This window comes from Lampris incognitus, chromosome 7, assembly GCF_029633865.1.
Source record: "Lampris incognitus isolate fLamInc1 chromosome 7, fLamInc1.hap2, whole genome shotgun sequence".
NCBI lineage: Eukaryota > Metazoa > Chordata > Actinopteri > Lampriformes > Lampridae > Lampris > Lampris incognitus.
The window spans coordinates 40,156,671-40,176,280 of record NC_079217.1 but is presented as its reverse complement, the minus strand read 5'-3'; the positions used below and the strand labels follow the sequence as shown (position 1 = coordinate 40,176,280).

Here is a 19,610-nt window from a genome sequence, read left to right as displayed (position 1 = left end):
AACAAAGTGGTGCCAGGAGAATAACCTCTCCCTCAATGTCAACAAAACCAAGGAGCTGATTGTGGACTACAGGCAGAGAGGGGGGAGGCTGGACCCCATCACCATCAATGGGACTGCTGTAGAGAGGGTCAAGAGCTTCATGTTCCTCGGTGTCCACATTACCGAGGACCTCACCTGGGATGAACACACCAGCCATGTGGTGAAAAAGGCACAGCAATGCCTCTTTCACCTCAAGTGACTGAAGAAGTTCGGCATGGGGCCCAGGGTTCTACGGGCCTTCTACCGAGGCACAACCGAGAGCATCCTGACTGTATGCATCACCATCTGGCATGGGAACTATACTGCCCACAACCGCAAAACACTGCAGAGGGCTGTGTGGACAGCCCAGCACATCAGTGGATGCGAATTTCCCTCCATCCAGGCCATATGCAATGGACGTTGTGTCAGTAAAGCCCATAGGATTATCAAAGACTCCAGCCACCCCATCTATGGACTGTTCCAGCTGCTACCATCACGCAAGCGGTGCCGCAGCCTCAAAGCCCAGACCAGTAGGCTCCGAAACAACTTTTTCCACCAAGCAACCAGGCTTTTGAACAAAGAACATTAAAGGCACTAAGCCTGATGCCGGACTGACTGGTACTGACCTATGATCTTCACCAGATCATCAGTTTGTGTTTGTGTCTGACATTATTCTGTAAGGAATTGGGTTGTTGTGAAGCATCTAGTGTGTTGGTGTAGTGTTTTGTGCCTGTCACGTCTCACTCTCAACCTTCACCGCTGGCTAGCAGAAATGCGAATAGGAGAGCCGAGCACGTGAGTCTCTCCCTGCCAGTACATAGCCTCTCCAACAGTAAGTCTTATGTAGTGCCTCCTCATGGTGACACACGGTAACTGGGTACACCTTGGACCCTGGCTGAACTACAAGGGAGTCGGAGGAGGTCTGGCCCCTAGACGTGCGGTAGGCAGGCCCACCAGTGTGTAGATATTCCCTGATGCCCATGAACCAGCCCCCCAGCTATGGGTTAAATAGTGCCACTGCCTAGTGACTACCTCGGGAGAGGAATAGGCTACGGGAGTAAACCCCTACAGAAAATCAACGTCTACAGTGATGTTGTTTTTTTGTTTTTCTTACCCTTTTGTATCTGTTTAAGTTGGAGAGTACTGTTGGTGTCGTGTGTGGCTGCCGCTTCTCTCTCTCATAGCCCCCCCTCCCATCCACCTCTGTATGTTTGTGTTGTGTTTATCTATTGTCTTGTTTCACCCCGTTTATTGCAAAGCAACTTTGAGTGTTAGAAAAGTGCTATATAAGATTGATTTATTATTATTATTACCAGTTTACACACACACACACACACACACACACACACACACAAACACACACACGTAGCTTGGCATACACAAACACACACAAATATGCAAACAACTACACACACATATGCACATTATTAAGGCTGGGCCTACACACACACACAGCACCTTACATACACCACACAGTATTTTACAATTATTACTGTTTTTTTTCTGTTTTGTTGCTATTTTATTACTATTGTTGCTGCAGTGTTGAGGAGCCGAAACACAAGAATTTTACTCTCTTGTACTTTTATAATGAGATGTAGCAAATAAAGAATCTTGAATCTCATTACCTTGTTGAAAAAGACACAAAAGGCTAGAAAAGGAAAACGGGAAATATCAGGTCAAAATGACCCTATATTTCAGAGAGTCTTGGAATGAGTGTTTCATTCAATAAAGGTCTAATTTTATTAAGCTGTAAAAAATGGGTAATGCACAGTTTCTATGTATATTATCCAATTTGTGAAATTTTGGCCCTTCTTTTGTCCCATTTTAGATGCTGCATTTTATTTAGGAGTCCACTGTGATTGCAAATTTGCTAAATGTGTGTGCACTCATGTGCATCAACCCACTTTGACCTCTCCGTCACTCCCTGCAGTAAACAGTTTGGTCTGCATGCCATCCAGCGACATGGCAGAGATCGCGGAGTCGCCATGGCAACGGTGGAACCGGCTGACCCTCTGGCCCGTCTCAGCTAGCCAGCACACCACGGAGGAGGAAGAATCACCACTGACCACCTGGAGAGGAGGAAGAGAGAGAGAGAGAGAGACTGACCAAGAGTAACGGCAGGACAATAAGGACATCAAGCTTTGAGAGGGAGGCGAGTTAGATTTTCTTATTCAGTGACGAGTCTTATGTTGCACAACCATTCTATGTGCTTCAGCCACAGGTGGAAAAATTAGATGTGGTTTAAAGCTGAAATCTGGGATTTTATTCCATTACTAAGTAGTTATTTTATCCATCTGGACTATGTAGTCAGGTTACATAATGTTAACTGGCATCTTTTTTTATATATATATATTTTGGGGTTCCCCCCCACCTTTTTCTCCCCAATTGTATCCGGCCAATTACCCAACTCTTCCCAGCCGTCCCAGTCACTGCTCCACCCACTCTGCCAACCGGGGAGGGCTGCAGACTACCGCGTCTCCTCCGATATATGTGGAGTCACCACTAACTGGCATCTTAACCATGGTTGGAGACATTCTCCGTATACCACTCTTGAAATGTTTGACCAGGTAGGATGAACACTGGTTCAGCTGTAAACATGTTTCCACTCAAACAGGAAAACAGACTGAAATATGATGACAGTGCAATGCTTCTTCTGTCGGACAATTAATCTACCAATTCTACAATCAGTATCACTGTAGAAGAGTGTTCCCATCTAGTTTGATGTAGTTTGTAATACATTAGATGCCTGTGTTAGCTTTGGTCAGAGGATGCCATTTTCACAAGGGTGAGCTGATGGTACACAAGTCACAATGGCTGCTACACCTCGTTTGTAGTTTCTGCTACTAGAGGAGTGACAGATCAGGAAAATCAAAGATTACAGCTTTAAGCTACTGGCAATATGAAAAAAGTATTTATTCAATCTGTCTCAATAAAGTGTGTTTGAAACCAGGAAGACGGACTGGAACCCTGCTCTCATTTTTTCACTTATCATGCCAATGTGATGTAAAACACATCCATATGGCACTAACTAGAGAATTTCACTGCTTGAGCAAATTACTGTAACCAATGTTGCTCAACTTTCCTTGCTCTTACCCTTCAAAAAAAACTCTAGAAAGAGGGAGACACATGGCCGGGAACATATAAACAAAAGAGATCACCTGTCTGAACAAACTATTATAGAGCACACAGGTGACAGGGTGTCTGTGACTGGTCAGCCTCTCCTGCTTTCTGTCCAGCAGAAAGAGCAGGTTATGAAAGGAGAGGAGGAGGCGTTCCTGCTGCTCCTCGTGGAAGAACAGCAGGGTGCATGCATCCCCGGGGGTCTTTGGGAAGACACCAGACAGACGGTAGACACACAGCTCACTGGACACATCCCACAAGCACAGCACCTGAACAGGGACAAAAAAAAGTATGTATTTTTGTGTGTGTGCACATTTGCGTGTAAGGGACGGTTGTGACTTTTACACACATGAAGAACTGCAGAGTAGTTTTTATTGTCTTTACTAATACTTACTTCAAAGTCTAATAACCAAGTAGATAAATTTGCACAAAGCCACAGATGTAAACAAGGACATACATGCACAGTCCTACCTTATCTTTGGAGAAGCTGAGCAGCTGTTTCTTTGGCAGTACAAAGCGTACCGCGGTGACGGGGCTCGTGTGTCCACTGAGCACGCTCACTGGCCTAGAGGTCACATAGGGGTTCCACAGTAGGACCTGGTTGTCAGTTCCTGCTGTGGCTGCAACCGACCAGAATGACTGATATTAGCTAAATTTGCCAGCTGCAACCATTTCCAAGAAAGCATTCAAGTGTTTTCAGGTGACCTCAATCAATTATTTAAATGTTTCATGAGAGGTTTAATGCACTTATTTCTATGTCTGTAAACAGACACTAGTGCGCGCTGCGCAAAAATTGCACAAGAAAATCACTGTAACACGAGGGTCCAAGGGTTTTTTTTTAAGCTAGAGGACACTTTGCTTGTTTTTGCGACTATAAAATGTTCAATGTGCATGTTTTCAAATAATAAAAAAGACAGAAAAAAATGTAAAGCTGATGGACAAGGGAAACGTTAATCAATTCATTTCAATTTTTTTCATTCCTGAAATATTGGAAATTTTCATATAATTTAGGAAGGCATGTGTGTGCATGCAAACAGGTATTCATGCATTTGTTCCCACCGATCTGCTTGAGTCCATGGTGGTAGTCAAGATCTTCAACTCCCATCTGCGTGTGGAAAGAGGTCACTTGTAGAGGCCTTTCTTTTTCCCTCCAGCCAATCACCAGACTACTGTGTGGGCTGTTGCTGCATGATACAAAGGCCTGCAGAGAGCCCAGGAAACGTACTGCAGGGGCGCAGGAAGTAAAAGTTAAATGTAAGCAAAATCTAAATTACCAACTTCATTTTCTACAGCAAGAACTGCTAAATGAATAAAGTTCAAATTCTCCAGCAGAAGATGTGTGAGTGTGTATGTTAGTTGGGTTTTGCAGAGTGAATAAGTGCTATGATGTCAACATTAACAGCAGGTTTGGTATAAATTTAAAGATTTTTAAAATATCTTAAAGAATAATTCAAAAGATGCTGCACTACCTTCATTTATAGTTTTCATTACAGCTTGGATATTACTAACTTCTGGTCCAAAATGTTTCAGTGTTGAACTTTAACAGTAATTCACTTCCTTAAGTAACTGAATTGGAAGTGCAGTGATCCCGACCATGATGTGGACTGAAACAACTCAACCCAACTGCTCAGCATTGACATGAATTAGACTCCATTTTCCACTAGACGATATTACAGAAAGTACACTATATTTTGCCCTGCCATCTATCTTAATTGTAAGTTTTTATTCAAAATAACCAAATTGGATAAATTGGATGCCACAAATCTCCACAAGAAGCTGCTTTGCCTTCCAAGTTAGTACAAACTGGCATGTCAAAATGGCAAAAGGTTAAGCTTTCTTTATTTTTTTGGGGGGGGGGGGTTTCCTCCTTTCTCTCCCCAGTTGTACTTGCCCAATTACCCAACTCTTCCGAGCCTTCCCAGTTGCTGCCCCACCCCCTCTGCTGATCCAGGGAGGGCTGCAGACTACTACATGCTTCCTCCGATACACATGAGTTGCCAGCCGCTTCTTTCCACCTGACAGTGAGGAGTTTCACCAGGGGGAGGTAGCACATGGGAGGATTACGCTATTCCCTCCAGTTTCCCCTCCCCCCCAAACAGGTGCCCTGACTGACCAGAGGAGGCGCTAGTGCAGCGACCAGGACACCTACCCACATCTGGCTTCCCACCCGCAGACATGGCCAATTGTATCTGTAGGGACTCCCGACCAAGCTGGAGCTAACGTGGGCACTCGATCCGGTGATCCCTGTGTTAGTAGGCAACGGAATAGACTACCAATCCACCCAGATGCCAAGATTCCTTACTTTGTCACATTTCCAGGCCAATCAATGCATCTTCAAAATATCATCCCAGGAGTCATTACTAGTGTCTCTCTTTCTCACTGTCACACATGTCTACCATATTTCAGTATGTTCAATACTACCATGACACAGTAGGCTACATACACATCCATCTGTCCACCTTCTAACTATTTCTACTAAAAGGTCACAGTGGCAGTAGATGGAGCAGATTAGACCAAATGTCCTTTCCCATACAACTCCCTCTGGTTCTTCCTGGGGGAGCTCCAGGCGGTATCAGACCAGTTGGGAGCCATAATCCCTCAGGTATGTCCGAGATCTGACCTGGGATCTCTTCCCATTTGGTTGTGCTCTGTACACCTCCAAAGGGAGACACTGTTCAAGGGGCATCCTTACCAAGTTCCCAAACCTCCTCAACTGACTCCTTTCAATGTAGAAGAGCAGCAGCTCTACTGAGACGTCCTTCCAGATCCCAGAACTCACCAACCTGTCACAACGAATGTGCCCTGCAACCCTGTGGAGAATATACTTTTCAGCCACCTTGTATCCACCTTGTATCCATTTAAGGGGAGTCTCAGCGTCATCGCCTAATGATGCTGAGACTCCCCCTTTCTTAGGGAAAGAAATTTGTCACCATTGTCAGCACCTATGCACCCATGATGACCAACCCGGATGAGATAAAGGATACATTTTATGAAGATCTGAATACTGTCATTGCTGACGTTCCTGGCGCTGAAAAACTAATCATTCTTGGTGATTTTAATGCAAGAGTTGGCACAGACAGCATCTCCTGGGAAGGCGTGATCAGAAAGCTTGGAGTTGGAAGCTGCAACAGCAATGGATTGCTACTTCTTCAGACCCACGCAAAACATGGGCTTCTGATCACAAACACAGTATTTCAGCTCCCCATCCGCAACAGAATGTCCTGGATGCACCCGAGGTCCAAACACTGGCACCTGATTGACTATGTCATTGTCAGGAAAAGAGACCGGCAGGCCATTAGATTTACAAAGGCTATGTGTAGGGCAGAGTGCTGGATGGGTCAACACCTCATTGTTTCTAAAGTCAATCTCCACATCTAGCCCAAGAGACGCCCACAAAGCATGAAAGCACAAAAACGTCTAAATGTCAGTAAACTAAGAATAATGACATCAAGAAGTCCTTTACAGACACTCTGGACTGGAGGAACGACTAGAGGTTACTGTGCTGGATAGCCAGAATGTGGAGGCTGCTTGGACTGCACTTCGTGACACAGTGTATAACACAGCCTTGGAGTGTCTAAGCCCCTCCACAAGGAAACACAAAGACTGGTTTGATGAAAACTGCACCGAGATAAACCAGCTGTTTGAAGAGAAACGCTGTGCCTACAAACTTCATATTGAAGACCCCCAGTCAACGGCCAAGACAGATGCACTTAGGAACATCCGCAGCTCTATCCAAAGAAAATTACACCAAATGCAGGCTTCATGACTAAGCAACAAAGCTGATGAGACACAGAGCTTTGCAGACAGAAATGACATGAAAAGCTTCTACAATGGCTTGAAAGAAGTCTATAGTCCTACAATCGATGGCTCATCCCCGCTCCTTAGCGCAGATGGGACAACACTAATCACAGACAAAGGGGAGGTTCTTGAAAGATGGGCTGAACACTTCAGCAATGTTTTGAATCACCCTTCCACCATCAACCATGAAGCCACTGATCAACTACCCCAAGTTCCATCTGATGAGAAACTGTGCACCCTTCCAACAATGGAAGAGACGCTTAAGGCAATCAGACAGTTGTCAAGTGGAAAGGCGCCTGGCTCAGACTCCATCCCAGCTGAAATTTATAAAGGAGAGCCTGTGATTGCTAAGAAACTTCAGCAGTTGTTTCATCTCATATGGCAAACTGAAACAGTATCTCGGGACTTTAAAGATGCCTCAATTATCCCCCTCTATAAGCGCAAGAGAAATTGCCAATCATGTGATAACCACTGTGGAATTTCCCTGCTGTCCATTGCAGGCAAGCTGCTTGCAAGAGTTTTATTAAATCGCCTCAGCGCACACCTCGAGAGAGGACTTCTACCTGAGAGTCAATGTGGATTCTGGAAAGAACGCAGGACCATAGACATGGTGTTTACTGCCTGCCAGCTTCAAGAAAAATGCCAGGAACAAAATGTTGACCTGTACTCCACTTTTGTCGACCTGACAAAGGCCTTTGACACTGTCTGCAGAGACGGCCTTTGGAGAATCATGGCAAAATACGGATGTCCAAAAAAGTTCATCACCATTGTACGACAACTACACGATGGCATGCTAGCCAGAGTCCAAGACAATGGAGTTGCATCTGAGCCGTTCCCTGTCTCTAATGGAGTAAAGTAAGGCTGTGTCCTTGCCCCAACCCTGTTCAGCCTTATGTTCTCAGCCACGCTGTCAGATGCCTTCAGAGAGGAGGACACTGGCATTGCTTTCAATTACCGTTTTGATGGCTCTCTCTTCAACCTTCAGCGGCTTAAAGCAAAAACCTTAGTTAAAACAGCAACCATTAACGATTTTCTGTTTGCCGATGACTGGACCCTCAACGCTACATCCGAAGCCAACATGCAACAAAGTATCAATAAGTTCTCAGAGGCTTGCAACAACTTTGGCCTCACCATCAACATAAAAAAGACTGAAGTACTTCATCAGCCAGCTCCAGGCAAGCTATACAATGTACCCAACATCACCATAAATGGGCATCGATTACATGCGGCTGACAAATTCCCTTACCTGGGCAGCTCTCTCTCCAGATATGTCACCACTGATGAAAAGATGATCGCACAACTTGCTTAAGACAGTACTGCTTTTGGCAGACGCCACAAGATTGCGTGGAACAGGGGAGGCATCACCCAGGAGACAAAAATTAAAGTGTATCGGGCCATAGTTCGTTCTCACCACACTGCTTTATGGCTGCAAAACATGGACAGTTTACAAACGCCATGCAAAAACACTAAACCACTTTCACGCCACATGCCTCAGAAAACTTCTTGGCATAAAGTGGTATGACAAGATCCCTGACACGGAGGTCCTCACTCGCTCAAGGCTGCCGAGTATACACACCATCCTCATGCAATCACAGCTTCGTTGGGTGGGCCATGTAGTTCGCATGCCAGACCACTGGCTCACAAAGAAACTGTTATATGGTGAACTCAAGCCAGGCAAACGCTCCCATGGTGGTCAAAACAAGCATTTCAAAGACACCTTGAAGGTTTTGTTAAAGGCCTTCACCATCAACTACGATACATGGGAACAGAAAGCTTTGAACAGGGGAGAGTGGTGTGCAGCTGTCCGAAATGGTGCAAACACATATGAGGCTGCCAGGATTGCTGCAGCAGAGAGCCGCAGGCAGGCCAGGAAAGACTGCCAGCAACCCTCCAGCTACTCCCACTATCCCATGCCCACATTGCCAAAGAACATTCAGGGCGCAGATTGGACTAACCAGCCATCTTCGCAACCATAGAATTCGGCCCCTACAGGATGACTAGATGGTCCTTGTTGCTGCGACGGATGAGCAACACAACATTCGCGATCTCATTCTTTCAGTCTCTACCCATTGCTTATGACCACAGTACTATAGTTCTGGTGTTACTCTCAAAATAAGTGTGGGCCCATTGGTCTCAAGTTGGATTGGTCACCTTTTTTTTTCTTTTTGGATTTTTCTCCCTTTTGTACCCCAATTTCTCCCCAAATTCAGTCCACTCTTGTTCACCTTGCTGACTCACGACTGCACAGCACCATCCACCTCTAACCCCATTATAAAGTTTGCTGATGATACCAGAGTGGCAGGTCTCATCAGCAACACCAATGAATCATACAGAGTGGATCAACTGGCGATGAGGTGCAAAAACAACCTCTCCCTAAATATAGGAAAAACTAAGGTCATTATTGACTTTAGAAAGACCAGCGCCCACCATACCCCTCTCACCATCAATGGTATGGACGTGGAGAGAGTCAGCAGTGTTAAGTTCCTGGGAGTTCACATCACAGAGGACCTCTCCTGGTCCTCACATGTCACAGCGCTCTCCAAGAAGGTCCAGCAGTGTCTTCACTTCCTGTGGCGTCTGAAGAAGGCGAATCACCCCCCACCTATCCTCATTACATTCTACAGAGGTACCATAGAGTGCATTCTGACCAGCTGTATCTCTGTCTGGCATGGGAACTGCAAGGCCTCCGACCACAAATCCTACAGTGGATAGTGAAGACAGCTGGAAAGATCATAGGAACTGCTCTCCCATCCATCCAGGCCATCTTTGACGCACCGTGCACCCGGAAGGCTCTTAGCATTGTGAAGATACCCACCCACCCTTCCCTCATCCACTTCACCCTCCTACCCTCTGGCAGGAGGTACTGGAGCATCCGTGCTGCCTCCACCAGACTATGCAACAGTTTCATTCCTCAGGCTGTGAGGTTCCTCAACAGCCTGAACACTTAGACCTTCCATTAAATGACTTTTTGACTGTCTTACTCACTGTCCGTGTCAGGTGTGCTTGTGATGTTTAGGTCTGTGAAGTAATTCTTGTTTTTAATATTTATTGTGTGTTATTTGTTTTTATGTGGCACTGAGGTCCTTGTGAAACGTAATTTCGTTCCCTTGTATGTATGAGACATGCATATAAGGCAATGACCAATAAAAGCAGTCTAAGTCTAAGTCGAATTGTACCCGGCCAATTACCCCACTCTTCCGAGCCATCCTGGTCGCTGCTCCACCCCCTCTGCCAATCCGGGGTGGGCTGCAGACTACCACATTTCTCCTTCGATACATGTGGAGTCACCAGCCGCTTCTTTTCACCTGACAATGACAAGTTTCATCAGGGGGACGTAGCACATGGGAGGATCACGCTATTCCCCCCCAGTTCCCCCCTCCCCCATTAACAGGTGCCCCAACCGACCAGAGGAGGTGCTAGTGCAGCGACCAGGACATAGACCCCCATCCAGCTTCTCTCCCACAGACACAGCCAATTGTGTCTGTAGAGACGCTCAACCAAGCCGGAGGTAACACCGGGATTCGAACGGACTGGTCACCTTTAAGATTTGGACTTGATTCGGATTCAGCAATCTAAAGACTGAAGGTCTGGAGTTGACCACAAGGATAGATGCCAACATTATGAAGGCACGTTAATGTGTTTACTCTATCTTTCTCTGTCTCTCTTTTTCTCACAAAGACTCACACACACACACACACACACACACACACACACACACACACACACACACACACACACACAAACCCAGCTGCTTTTGTTATGGCATCCCATCTTTGTCCTTAAGGGTGTGTGTCCACCCCAATTTCCTCTCTGTCATCCTTGCTCATCCTCCTTTCTATCCCCTCTCTCTCTCTCTCTCTCTCTCTCTCTCTCTCTCTCTCTCTCTCTCTCTCTCTCTCTCTCTCTCTCTCTCTCTCTCTCTCTCTCTCTCTCTCTCTCTCTCTCTCTCTCTCTCTCTCTCTCTCTCTCTCTCTTGGCGCTCTCTGGCTCTCTCTCTCTCATGGCCTGTGAGCCTTAAGGTTTTGAGGTCTGTGTAACCAGCCATATCTAATGGTTAGCAGCCCACTCATACTGCAGGGTGGGCAACTTCAAAAGAACAGTGCTAGCATCCCAGAGGTAAACATGCATACCCTTGCTCTCTCGTGCTCTCTCTCTCTCTCTCTCTCTCCTCTCTCTCTCTCTCTCTCTCTCTCTCTCTCACACACACACACACAAATACAGGCGGCCTGTAAAATTTCAATTAGTCAGTCCTTTTAATGTTACACCATTGTATCCTCTGTTCCCCTTTTTCTTGTTTTTTCCTTTATTTTCTCATTTGTTGTGCTTGTTTAGAAGTACTTTGTGCTTGTTTTCCCCCATGTCAGGATCCCCCCTTCAGCCCAGCCAGTATAAGTGCACTGCTACTGAATCATAATCAAACAACCCAATGACTCTTCAGGGGGCTCTTTCCGAATGATGCAATCTAGACACAACTCACCAACCTTTTCATTACCTCTTCATCAAAATGGATTCATCTCAAGTGTGTAACTTGGGAGTCAGTGTGTATTAACATGCTTGTGTGTGTGTATGTGTAAGGATTTGTGCATGCATGCCCCAGTGACAACCTCGTGAGCCACCAACATACCCGATCATTTCTATGATGTTGCGTAAGCCACTGCTGTGGTGATAGCAAATGTGTGAGCAGGCAAGCGCTGACGGTGACTGTCAGCTAAACTGTCAAGGTGCTCTCTATGAGACGGTCATCCTCAGTGTCACTTTATTAATGTGTGTTTGCATATGTGTGTGTCAGTTCTTTCTAACTGTCATCTATACAGGGATCAGAACATTATACTACTTTAAAGTCAGCTGGTGTAAAATTTTGACACGGAGACCCTCTCTGCAGATGAAAGCAGTCAGACATCCCTTGCATTCACAGCGGAATGCACTTCTTCCACGACTGTTTCATTTGCATACTGACTGATAGAGTATATCCTGAGGATCCCAAAAGTAATGCAAGTAGCACAGACCACTCAAACAATGCAAAAGCTTCAATACAGCCATGACAGTGTGTGTGTGTGTGTGTGTGTGTGTGTGTGTGTGTGTGTGTGTGTGTGTGTGTGTGTGTGTGTGTGTGCGTTAAGGATCATCTTAATGCAGTGTTTCTCAACCGGGGGTCCGCGGACCCCTAGTGGTCCGTGGTGTAATTGCAAGGGGTCCGTGAAAATAAAATATCTTTAAAAAAAAGATCCTATGACATTTATAGAAATAGGATTATTTTACTCAAATGTGACTGAGACCTTTATCTACCTAAACTATAAAGGGTAACAGGACTTTTTTCTCTAATTACATCTGTTTCACAAGTGTAATTTATTGTATTTTAATAAGAGATCTCGCTCCCGTTTGCATTGTTAAAAGTTACTGCATAAGAATTCTGTTTTGTTACATATATCTAAGTTACCACTGAAAGCTCTTATTTTTGCCCCAAAGAGTGAATAAATGCTATAATGCAATTTAAAATGCAGTTTCTACTGTTTCTATCAAATTGCAACCCCCCTCCCCCAAGATCAGGTGGGGGGGTCCTCAGGGTAGATCAAAAATATGCAGGGGGTCCAGGACCCCAAAAAGGTTGAGAACCACTGTCTTAATGGACAGGTACAGGTATAATTTTCAGTGCATGTCATTATTACAGAAACAGAGGACAGAAAAACAGGTGGCCATGCTTGTGTGTGTGTGTGTGTGTGTGTAATGACGGAGCTCCAACTGTCTAGATAGAGCACATGTCAAACAGAAAAACATTTGTAACTCTCACCTCGTTGAACTGAGTCCTGTTTGTGCGCCCAGTGAGAAAGTGTGTAACAGCAACGGTGCTTTCCTTTGACAAGCTCCTCCCATTTGATGACACCACTTGATTCAGGCTCCACACCTGGACTGGTTCTCTCAAAGAGAGAGATCTGAGCTGAGCTAAAACAGATAGCACTGACCTGAAAGACACACACACACACACACACACACACACACACACACACACACACACACACACACACACACACACACACACACACACACACACACACACACACACACACACACACACAGTCAGAGTACTGAGAAGAGGTGATGCGTACATACAGACAAATATGTAGATCCAACATAGACAACCATGTGCAGAGAATTAAACAGGTGTTATTTCCAACCTGTCACTACCGCAGGTGATATCACATACACTGATGAGCCAAAACATTATGACCAACTGGCTAATATGCTATTGGTCTTCCATGTGTCGCCAAAACACAACGACTCACCAATGCATGGACTCTACAAGACCCCTGAAGGTGTCCTCTGGTATCTGGCACCAAAATATTAGCAGCAGATCCTTCAAGTCCTTTAAGTTGTGAGGTAGAGCTGGAGCCACCATGGATCGGACTTGTCAATCCAGCACATCCCAAAGATCCTCAATCGAATTTAGATCTGGAGAAATGGGAGGCCAGGGCAACACTTTGAACACTTCATCATGTTCCTCAAACCATTCCTGAACAATGTGTGCAGTGTGGCAGGGTGCATTATCCTGCTGAAAGAGGTCACTGCCATCAGGGAATACCATTGCCATGAGGGGGTGTACCTGGTCTGTAACTAGTATGTTTAGGGAAGTGGCACATGTCAAACTGACATCCATATGAATGGCCAGACCCAGGGTTTCCCAGCAGAACATCGCCCAGTACATCACACTGCCTCCACTGGCTTGTCATCTTCCCACAGTGCATTCTGGTGCCATCACTTCCCAAAGTAAACGATGTACATGTGATCTAAAAGAAAACGGGACTCATCAGACCAGGCAACCTTCTTCCACTGCTAAAAGGTCCTTTTCTGATGCTTGCATGCTCATTGTAGGTGCTTTCGACGGTGGACAGGGGTCATCATGGGCACTCGGACCTGTCTGCAGCTACGCAGCCCCATACACAGCAGGGTGCAATGCATCGTGTGTTATGACACATCCCTCTTGTAACCATCATTAAAATTTTCTGTGACTTGTGCCACAGTACTTCTGTTGGTTTGGATCAAACAGGGTAGCTTCCGTTGCCCTTGCACATTGATGAGCCTTGGGTGCTAAACACCCAATCACCGGTCTGTGATTTGTACCTCCTTGGACCACTGTCAGTAGGTACTCACCACTGCTGACCGGGAGCACTCCACAAGCCTTGCCGTTTCAGAGATGCTCTGACTCAGTTGTCTGACCTCAACAATTTGGCCCTTGTCAAAGTTGCTCAGGTCTTTACTCCTGCCCATATGCCCTTGACATGTGCCCTTGTTTGGAGATGATCAACATTATTAGGTTTACCTGTGAGTGGTCATTATGCTTTGGCTCATCAGTGTATCACTCTGTCCTCTTTGGTTTAAGATGCAACCTCCCTGGTAGCGAGACAGTTATTGCCCATAGGTTTTACAATGAACCTGGAATATCGTATTTGCCGCTAGTCATCGGTGAGTGCAGATTCATTCAAAATGGCTGGGGGGCTATTGGGCTAAAATGCTAAAAATTTGTATTATAAAGAACTAAAATAATCACATATTAGTCTCAGTTCGGTAATTAATCAGAACCCATATTAAATTTGTATACAATATTGATTTTTCTGTCAATCTGACCTGAACATGATTTCAAGTATGGTAGCACTAGTGTCGCAAATAGCTGACGTTGATTGGTTGTGATGCTCACAAATATTAAAATATACAGGAAATCCAATGCAATATGTTATATGGTGCTATATTACTGTGGATTATCAACAGGGTTATCAAATCAGTCTCATAAAATCGGTCTTGTGAATTTATCAACCATTAATTTTGGTGTTTAAAACTGATGGATTAATCAAGTCAGTCTCATTAAATCGGTCTCAGAAAATCAGACACATGAATCAGTTTCATAAAGTTATTAAGCATTAATTCTGGTGTGTAATAGTTATAATTAAACTATTCAAGTTGATGAAATAATCAATATTGCACTGTTTGGAGTAATTTGATTGGCGTGGGAAGGCTTCAATAAATATTGTCACAAAACAAGTAGGACAGCAACTTACTTCAATGAAAAAAAATTGTTAGAACAATCAGTAACAGAAAATTTACTAATACTAATCAACATTAATTATCTAACTAATACTGATCAGACACCATCAATGATGAGCAGCAATGTAATTATCAAGGCACAAAAGGTGATATGAGGTAGTGAGGCTGTGTGTGTGTGTGCCTGTGTGTGCGCACTGAAGAAATAAGATGTGTGTGCGAGAAAGGCCGCGTAAGCTAGCTGGCATGCAGTGAAGTGTGTGGTAAGGTTAAGACAAGAAGAGAATTAAGTGAAAGAGAGAGAGAGATCGCATGCACGATCTACCAAGGTAGCAAACAAAAGAAACCAAAATGTAAGTAGCAAATTAATAAAAGAAAGTAGACGGTCTGTCTACCAACTCTATGTGGGTCAGTGTGCGGAACTGACTAGCAAATGAATTCAACCAATAGCGCTTTTCTCAAATAAACAAGGGAAGATTCAAACAAAAGAAAAAATAAAGGAAACTATTAAAACTAACGATCGGCCTAGGTAACACTTCCTATGTGAATCACAGTGTGTATCTAGATTGTGGATAATTTCAACTAACAATACATTTCTCACGTAAGATAGTTAGGCGAACTAGGGCATCTGGCTGGCGTAGCAGTCTATTCCGTTGCCTACCAACACGGGGGTCGCTAGTTCGAATCCCCGTGTTACCTCCGGCTTGGTCGGGCGTCTCTACAGACACAATTGGCTGTGTCTGCGGGTGGGAAGCTGGATGTGGATATGTATCCTGGCCACTGCACTAGTGCCTCCTCTGGTCGGTCGGGGTGCCTGTTCAGGGGAGGGGGGAACTGGGGGAATAGCGTGATTCTCCCACGCACTACATTCCCATAGCGAAGCTCCTCATTGTCAGGTGAAAAGAAGCAGCTGGTGACCCCACATGTATCGGAAGAGGCATGTGGTAGTCTGCAGCCTTCCCCAGATTGGCTGGCTGGCAGGCAGGCAGGCAGGCAGGCAGGCAGGCAGCGGGGGGGGGGGTGGTGGAGCAGCGATCGGGATGGCTCGCAATAGGCCAGATACAATTGAGGAGAAATGGGGGGGTAACTAGACCGACTGCTAAAACTAACTGCCCAAATGCAAAGCCTTACTTGATGATCACTCTTGCAGCGATGAGAGTCTTTGTTGTCGAATCATTAGACTCTAATGAACAGTGCAGGGCGCAGGTGTTAACCGGCATCAAAACGCGGTTCTGCAGACAACAAATTTTCTTCTGGCAGCTTGCCATCTGAAAATCCTCAATGCTCTGGTCCATCATCTGATGATCCAAGTTGCGATTGGGTCGACGTTTAAGAAATAAAAATGGATCCGGTCTCTTTCTGAGGAAACAACGTGTCTTGCAGGAAAACTTGACCGGTTTTAACAACTGATTGGTGGACGAACAAGACTGGGTTATCTTCCAATAAAACTGTGGCCAGTGGTAATATGAAGACACGTGGTCATTTGTTCTCATTGTTCCTCAGCAGAAAGGGAGCTCTTTGAGTGCTATGAGTAAGAGAGCAAATTTCAAAATATGCCACGGTTTTATGGGCAAAATTGCATCACCAGATACGTATACTGTATTGTACAGTATTATGGTGTACTGTACAGTATACTGTAACCAATAATACAACAGTGTGAGGCAAGACAGTGGGTGGAGACCACCTGTGAGTTTGAGCAGGGAGTTATGGGTATTGCAGTCCACGGGCAGCACTGGTTCCTACCTGACGATGCCCTCAAACTCACACAAATTAAGGAATATGGCTACCTCTGAATAGTGCATAAATATTCAAGAATGCAAAATATCACTTATGTGGATAATAATAACAATACTATTCACTGGTGTTAATGGGTGCGGCACGGTGGCACAGTGGTTAGTGCGGTTGCCTCATAGCAAGAAGGTCCTGGATTCGAGCCCAGAGTTAGTCCAATCTTGGGGGTCATCCCAGGTTGTCCTCTGTGTGGAGTTTGCATATTCTCCCTGTGTCTGCGTGGGTTTCCTTCCACAGTCCAAAGATATGTAGGTCAGGTGAATTGGCCATACTAAATTGTCCCTAGGTGTGTGTGTGTGTGTGTGTGTTGGCCCTGTGATGGTCTGGCGGCCTGTCCAGGGTGTCTCCCCACCTGCCGCCCAATGACTGCTAGAATACACTCACTGGCCACTTCATTAGGTACACCTTGCTAGTACCGGGTTGGACCCCCTTTTGCCTTCAGAACTGCCTTAATCCTTCGTGGCATAGATTCAACAAGGTACTGGAAACATTCCTCAGAGAGTTGGTCCATATTGACATGATAGCATCACGCAGTTGCTGCAGATTTGTCGGCTGCACATCCATGATGTGAATCTCCCGGTCCACCACATCCCAAAGGTGCTCTATTGGATTGAGATCTGGTGACTGTGGAGGCCATTTGAGTACAGTGAACTCATTGTCATGTTCAAGAAACCAGTCTGAGATGATTCGAGCTTTATGACATGGCGCGTTATCCTGCTGGAAGTAGCCATCAGAAGATGGGAACACTGTGGTCATAAAGGGATGGACATGGTCAGCAACAATACTCAGGTAGGCTGTGGCGTTGACACGATGCTCAATTGGTACTAAGGGGCCCAAAGTGTGCCAAGAAAATATCCCCCACACCATTACACCACCACCACCAGCCTGAACCGTTGATACAAGGCAGGATGGATCCATGCTTTCATGTTGTTGACGCCAAATTCTGACCCTACCATCCGAATGTCGCAGCAGAAATCGAGACTCATCAGACCAGGCAACGTTTTTCCAATCTTCTATTGTCCAATTTTGGTGAGCCTGTGCGAATTGTAGCCCCAGTTTCCTGTTCTTAGCTGACAGGAGTGGCACCCGGTGTGGTCTTCTGCTGCTGTAGCCCATCTGCCTCAAGGTTCGACGTGTTGTGCGTTCAGAGATGCTCTTCTGCATACCTCGGTTGTAATGAGTGGTTATTTGAGTTACTGTTACCTTTCTGTCAGCTCGAACCAGTCTGGCCATTCTCCTCTGACCTCTGGCATCAACAAGGCATTTTCGCCCACAGAACTGCCGCTCACCGGATATTTTTTCTTTTTCGGGCCATTCTCTGTAAACCCTAGAGATGGTTGTGCGTGAAAATCCCAGTAGATCAGCAGTTTCTGAAATACTCAGACCAGCCCGTCTGACACCAACAACCATGCCACGTTCAAAGTCACTTAAATCACCTTTCTTCCCCATTCTGATGCTCGGTTTGAACTGCAGCAGATCGTCTTGACCATGTCTACATGCCTAAATGCATTGAGTTGCTGCCATGTGATTGGCTGATTAGAAATTTGCGTTAACGAGCAGTTGGACAGGTGTGCCTAATAAAGTGGCCGGTGAGTGTATATTGCCAGCATCCCCACGACCCTGAGAGCAGGATAAGCGGTTTGGATAATGGATAGATGGATGGATGGTGTAAATGGCTGTTTTTCAGGTTACTCTCAATAGGGTCATTCTGCAACAACAGCATCAGTTGTGGCTGAATGAGAGTCACACTGCTTCTGTTTAGAAGTACTTCAGATACACTGATCAGTAAAATCAACTGGCGCCATGACTAGCTTAAAGGAAAACCTGCATACTCTTTGCACTCCAACGGCACATGTGGTTGTCTTTGTTTAACAGTCATGCTTGGGCTGCTGCAAATGTTACGTGTCCCTCCTCTTCCCCCATCTATGTTTTATCTCCGTGTGTTTCATCTGTTTACCTGTCCACCAGTGTCTCCCATGGTGAGGACAGATGAGTCGGGATGAGAGGGGTCCTCCCAGTAATCCAGGCACCGCGGGGGGAACTTCAGTCCCTGGAGAGCAGAGCATAGTGGGACACAGAGGAAGAAGGTGTGGTTGTCAGATCTATTCGGGACCTTTCTCAGGCTGCATTGACTTTACAATTCAAGCATTTAAGCAGATCCTATCATCTAGAGTGGCTTATAAGTACAACAGGGAAAGTGGCTTGATTCCCTGTTTCACAAACAACAGCATTTTGTGGAGTTACTCTGAAGTAATGTTACAGACTTTTCAAATTAAAAGTAAATGTTGGAGGAAGTTGTTGTTTTCCCCAACTGAGGAAAACAAAAAGTTAACAATAACTCCTTTCAGATACTTTCAACGGCCCACGTAAGGCACTTTTTAATAAGGCCCTCTCACATCACTGTTATGCTATTGTGTGGGGAGGTTGTTGCCTTTTGCTCTAAGCCGTTTTCATAACGCGGCGCTTTTGACAGGTTTCATGCACATCTTTAACTCTGCTTGCTGTAACAGGAGTCTACCACAGTCTACGTTACCTGGAGTCTGTACTGGCAGCTAAACTTGGGCTTGGACAGCAGGTCATAAAAACACACCTCCTCACTCATGAAGGACACTGCTATCTGTTAGACAGACAAAAAGAGGGAGGGGGTGTGAGTGAGAGAGAGAGAGAGAGAGAGAGAGAGAGAGAGAGAGAGAGAGAGAGAGAGAGAGAGAGAGAGAGAGAGAGAGAGAGAGACACAAAGAGAGAGGTGAGAAAGAGAAGAAACAGTACACAGAGGAGAGGCAAGAAAGTAAGGTGGCGTATGAAAAGGTTGGGAACATAATCGATAGTTATTCCTTAACGATGATGGCATG

At 45.4% G+C, this 19,610-nt stretch overlaps 1 protein-coding gene across 1 annotated transcript in view; it reads right to left on the bottom strand.

Annotated features, from left to right (window-relative positions):
- LOC130115238 (WD repeat-containing protein 49-like) overlaps positions 1-19,610 on the bottom strand; it is an 86,812-nt gene that overhangs the window by 45,593 nt on the left and 21,609 nt on the right. Inside the window, exons 4-10 of the mRNA XM_056282856.1 lie at positions 19,292-19,375; positions 18,716-18,808; positions 12,725-12,896; positions 4,198-4,362; positions 3,610-3,758; positions 3,177-3,407; positions 1,923-2,087 (exon numbers count right to left, since the gene is read on the bottom strand). Coding sequence (XP_056138831.1) covers positions 1,923-2,087; positions 3,177-3,407; positions 3,610-3,758; positions 4,198-4,362; positions 12,725-12,896; positions 18,716-18,808; positions 19,292-19,375 — 1,059 coding nt within the window. The remainder of the gene's footprint in view (positions 1-1,922; positions 2,088-3,176; positions 3,408-3,609; positions 3,759-4,197; positions 4,363-12,724; positions 12,897-18,715; positions 18,809-19,291; positions 19,376-19,610) is intronic.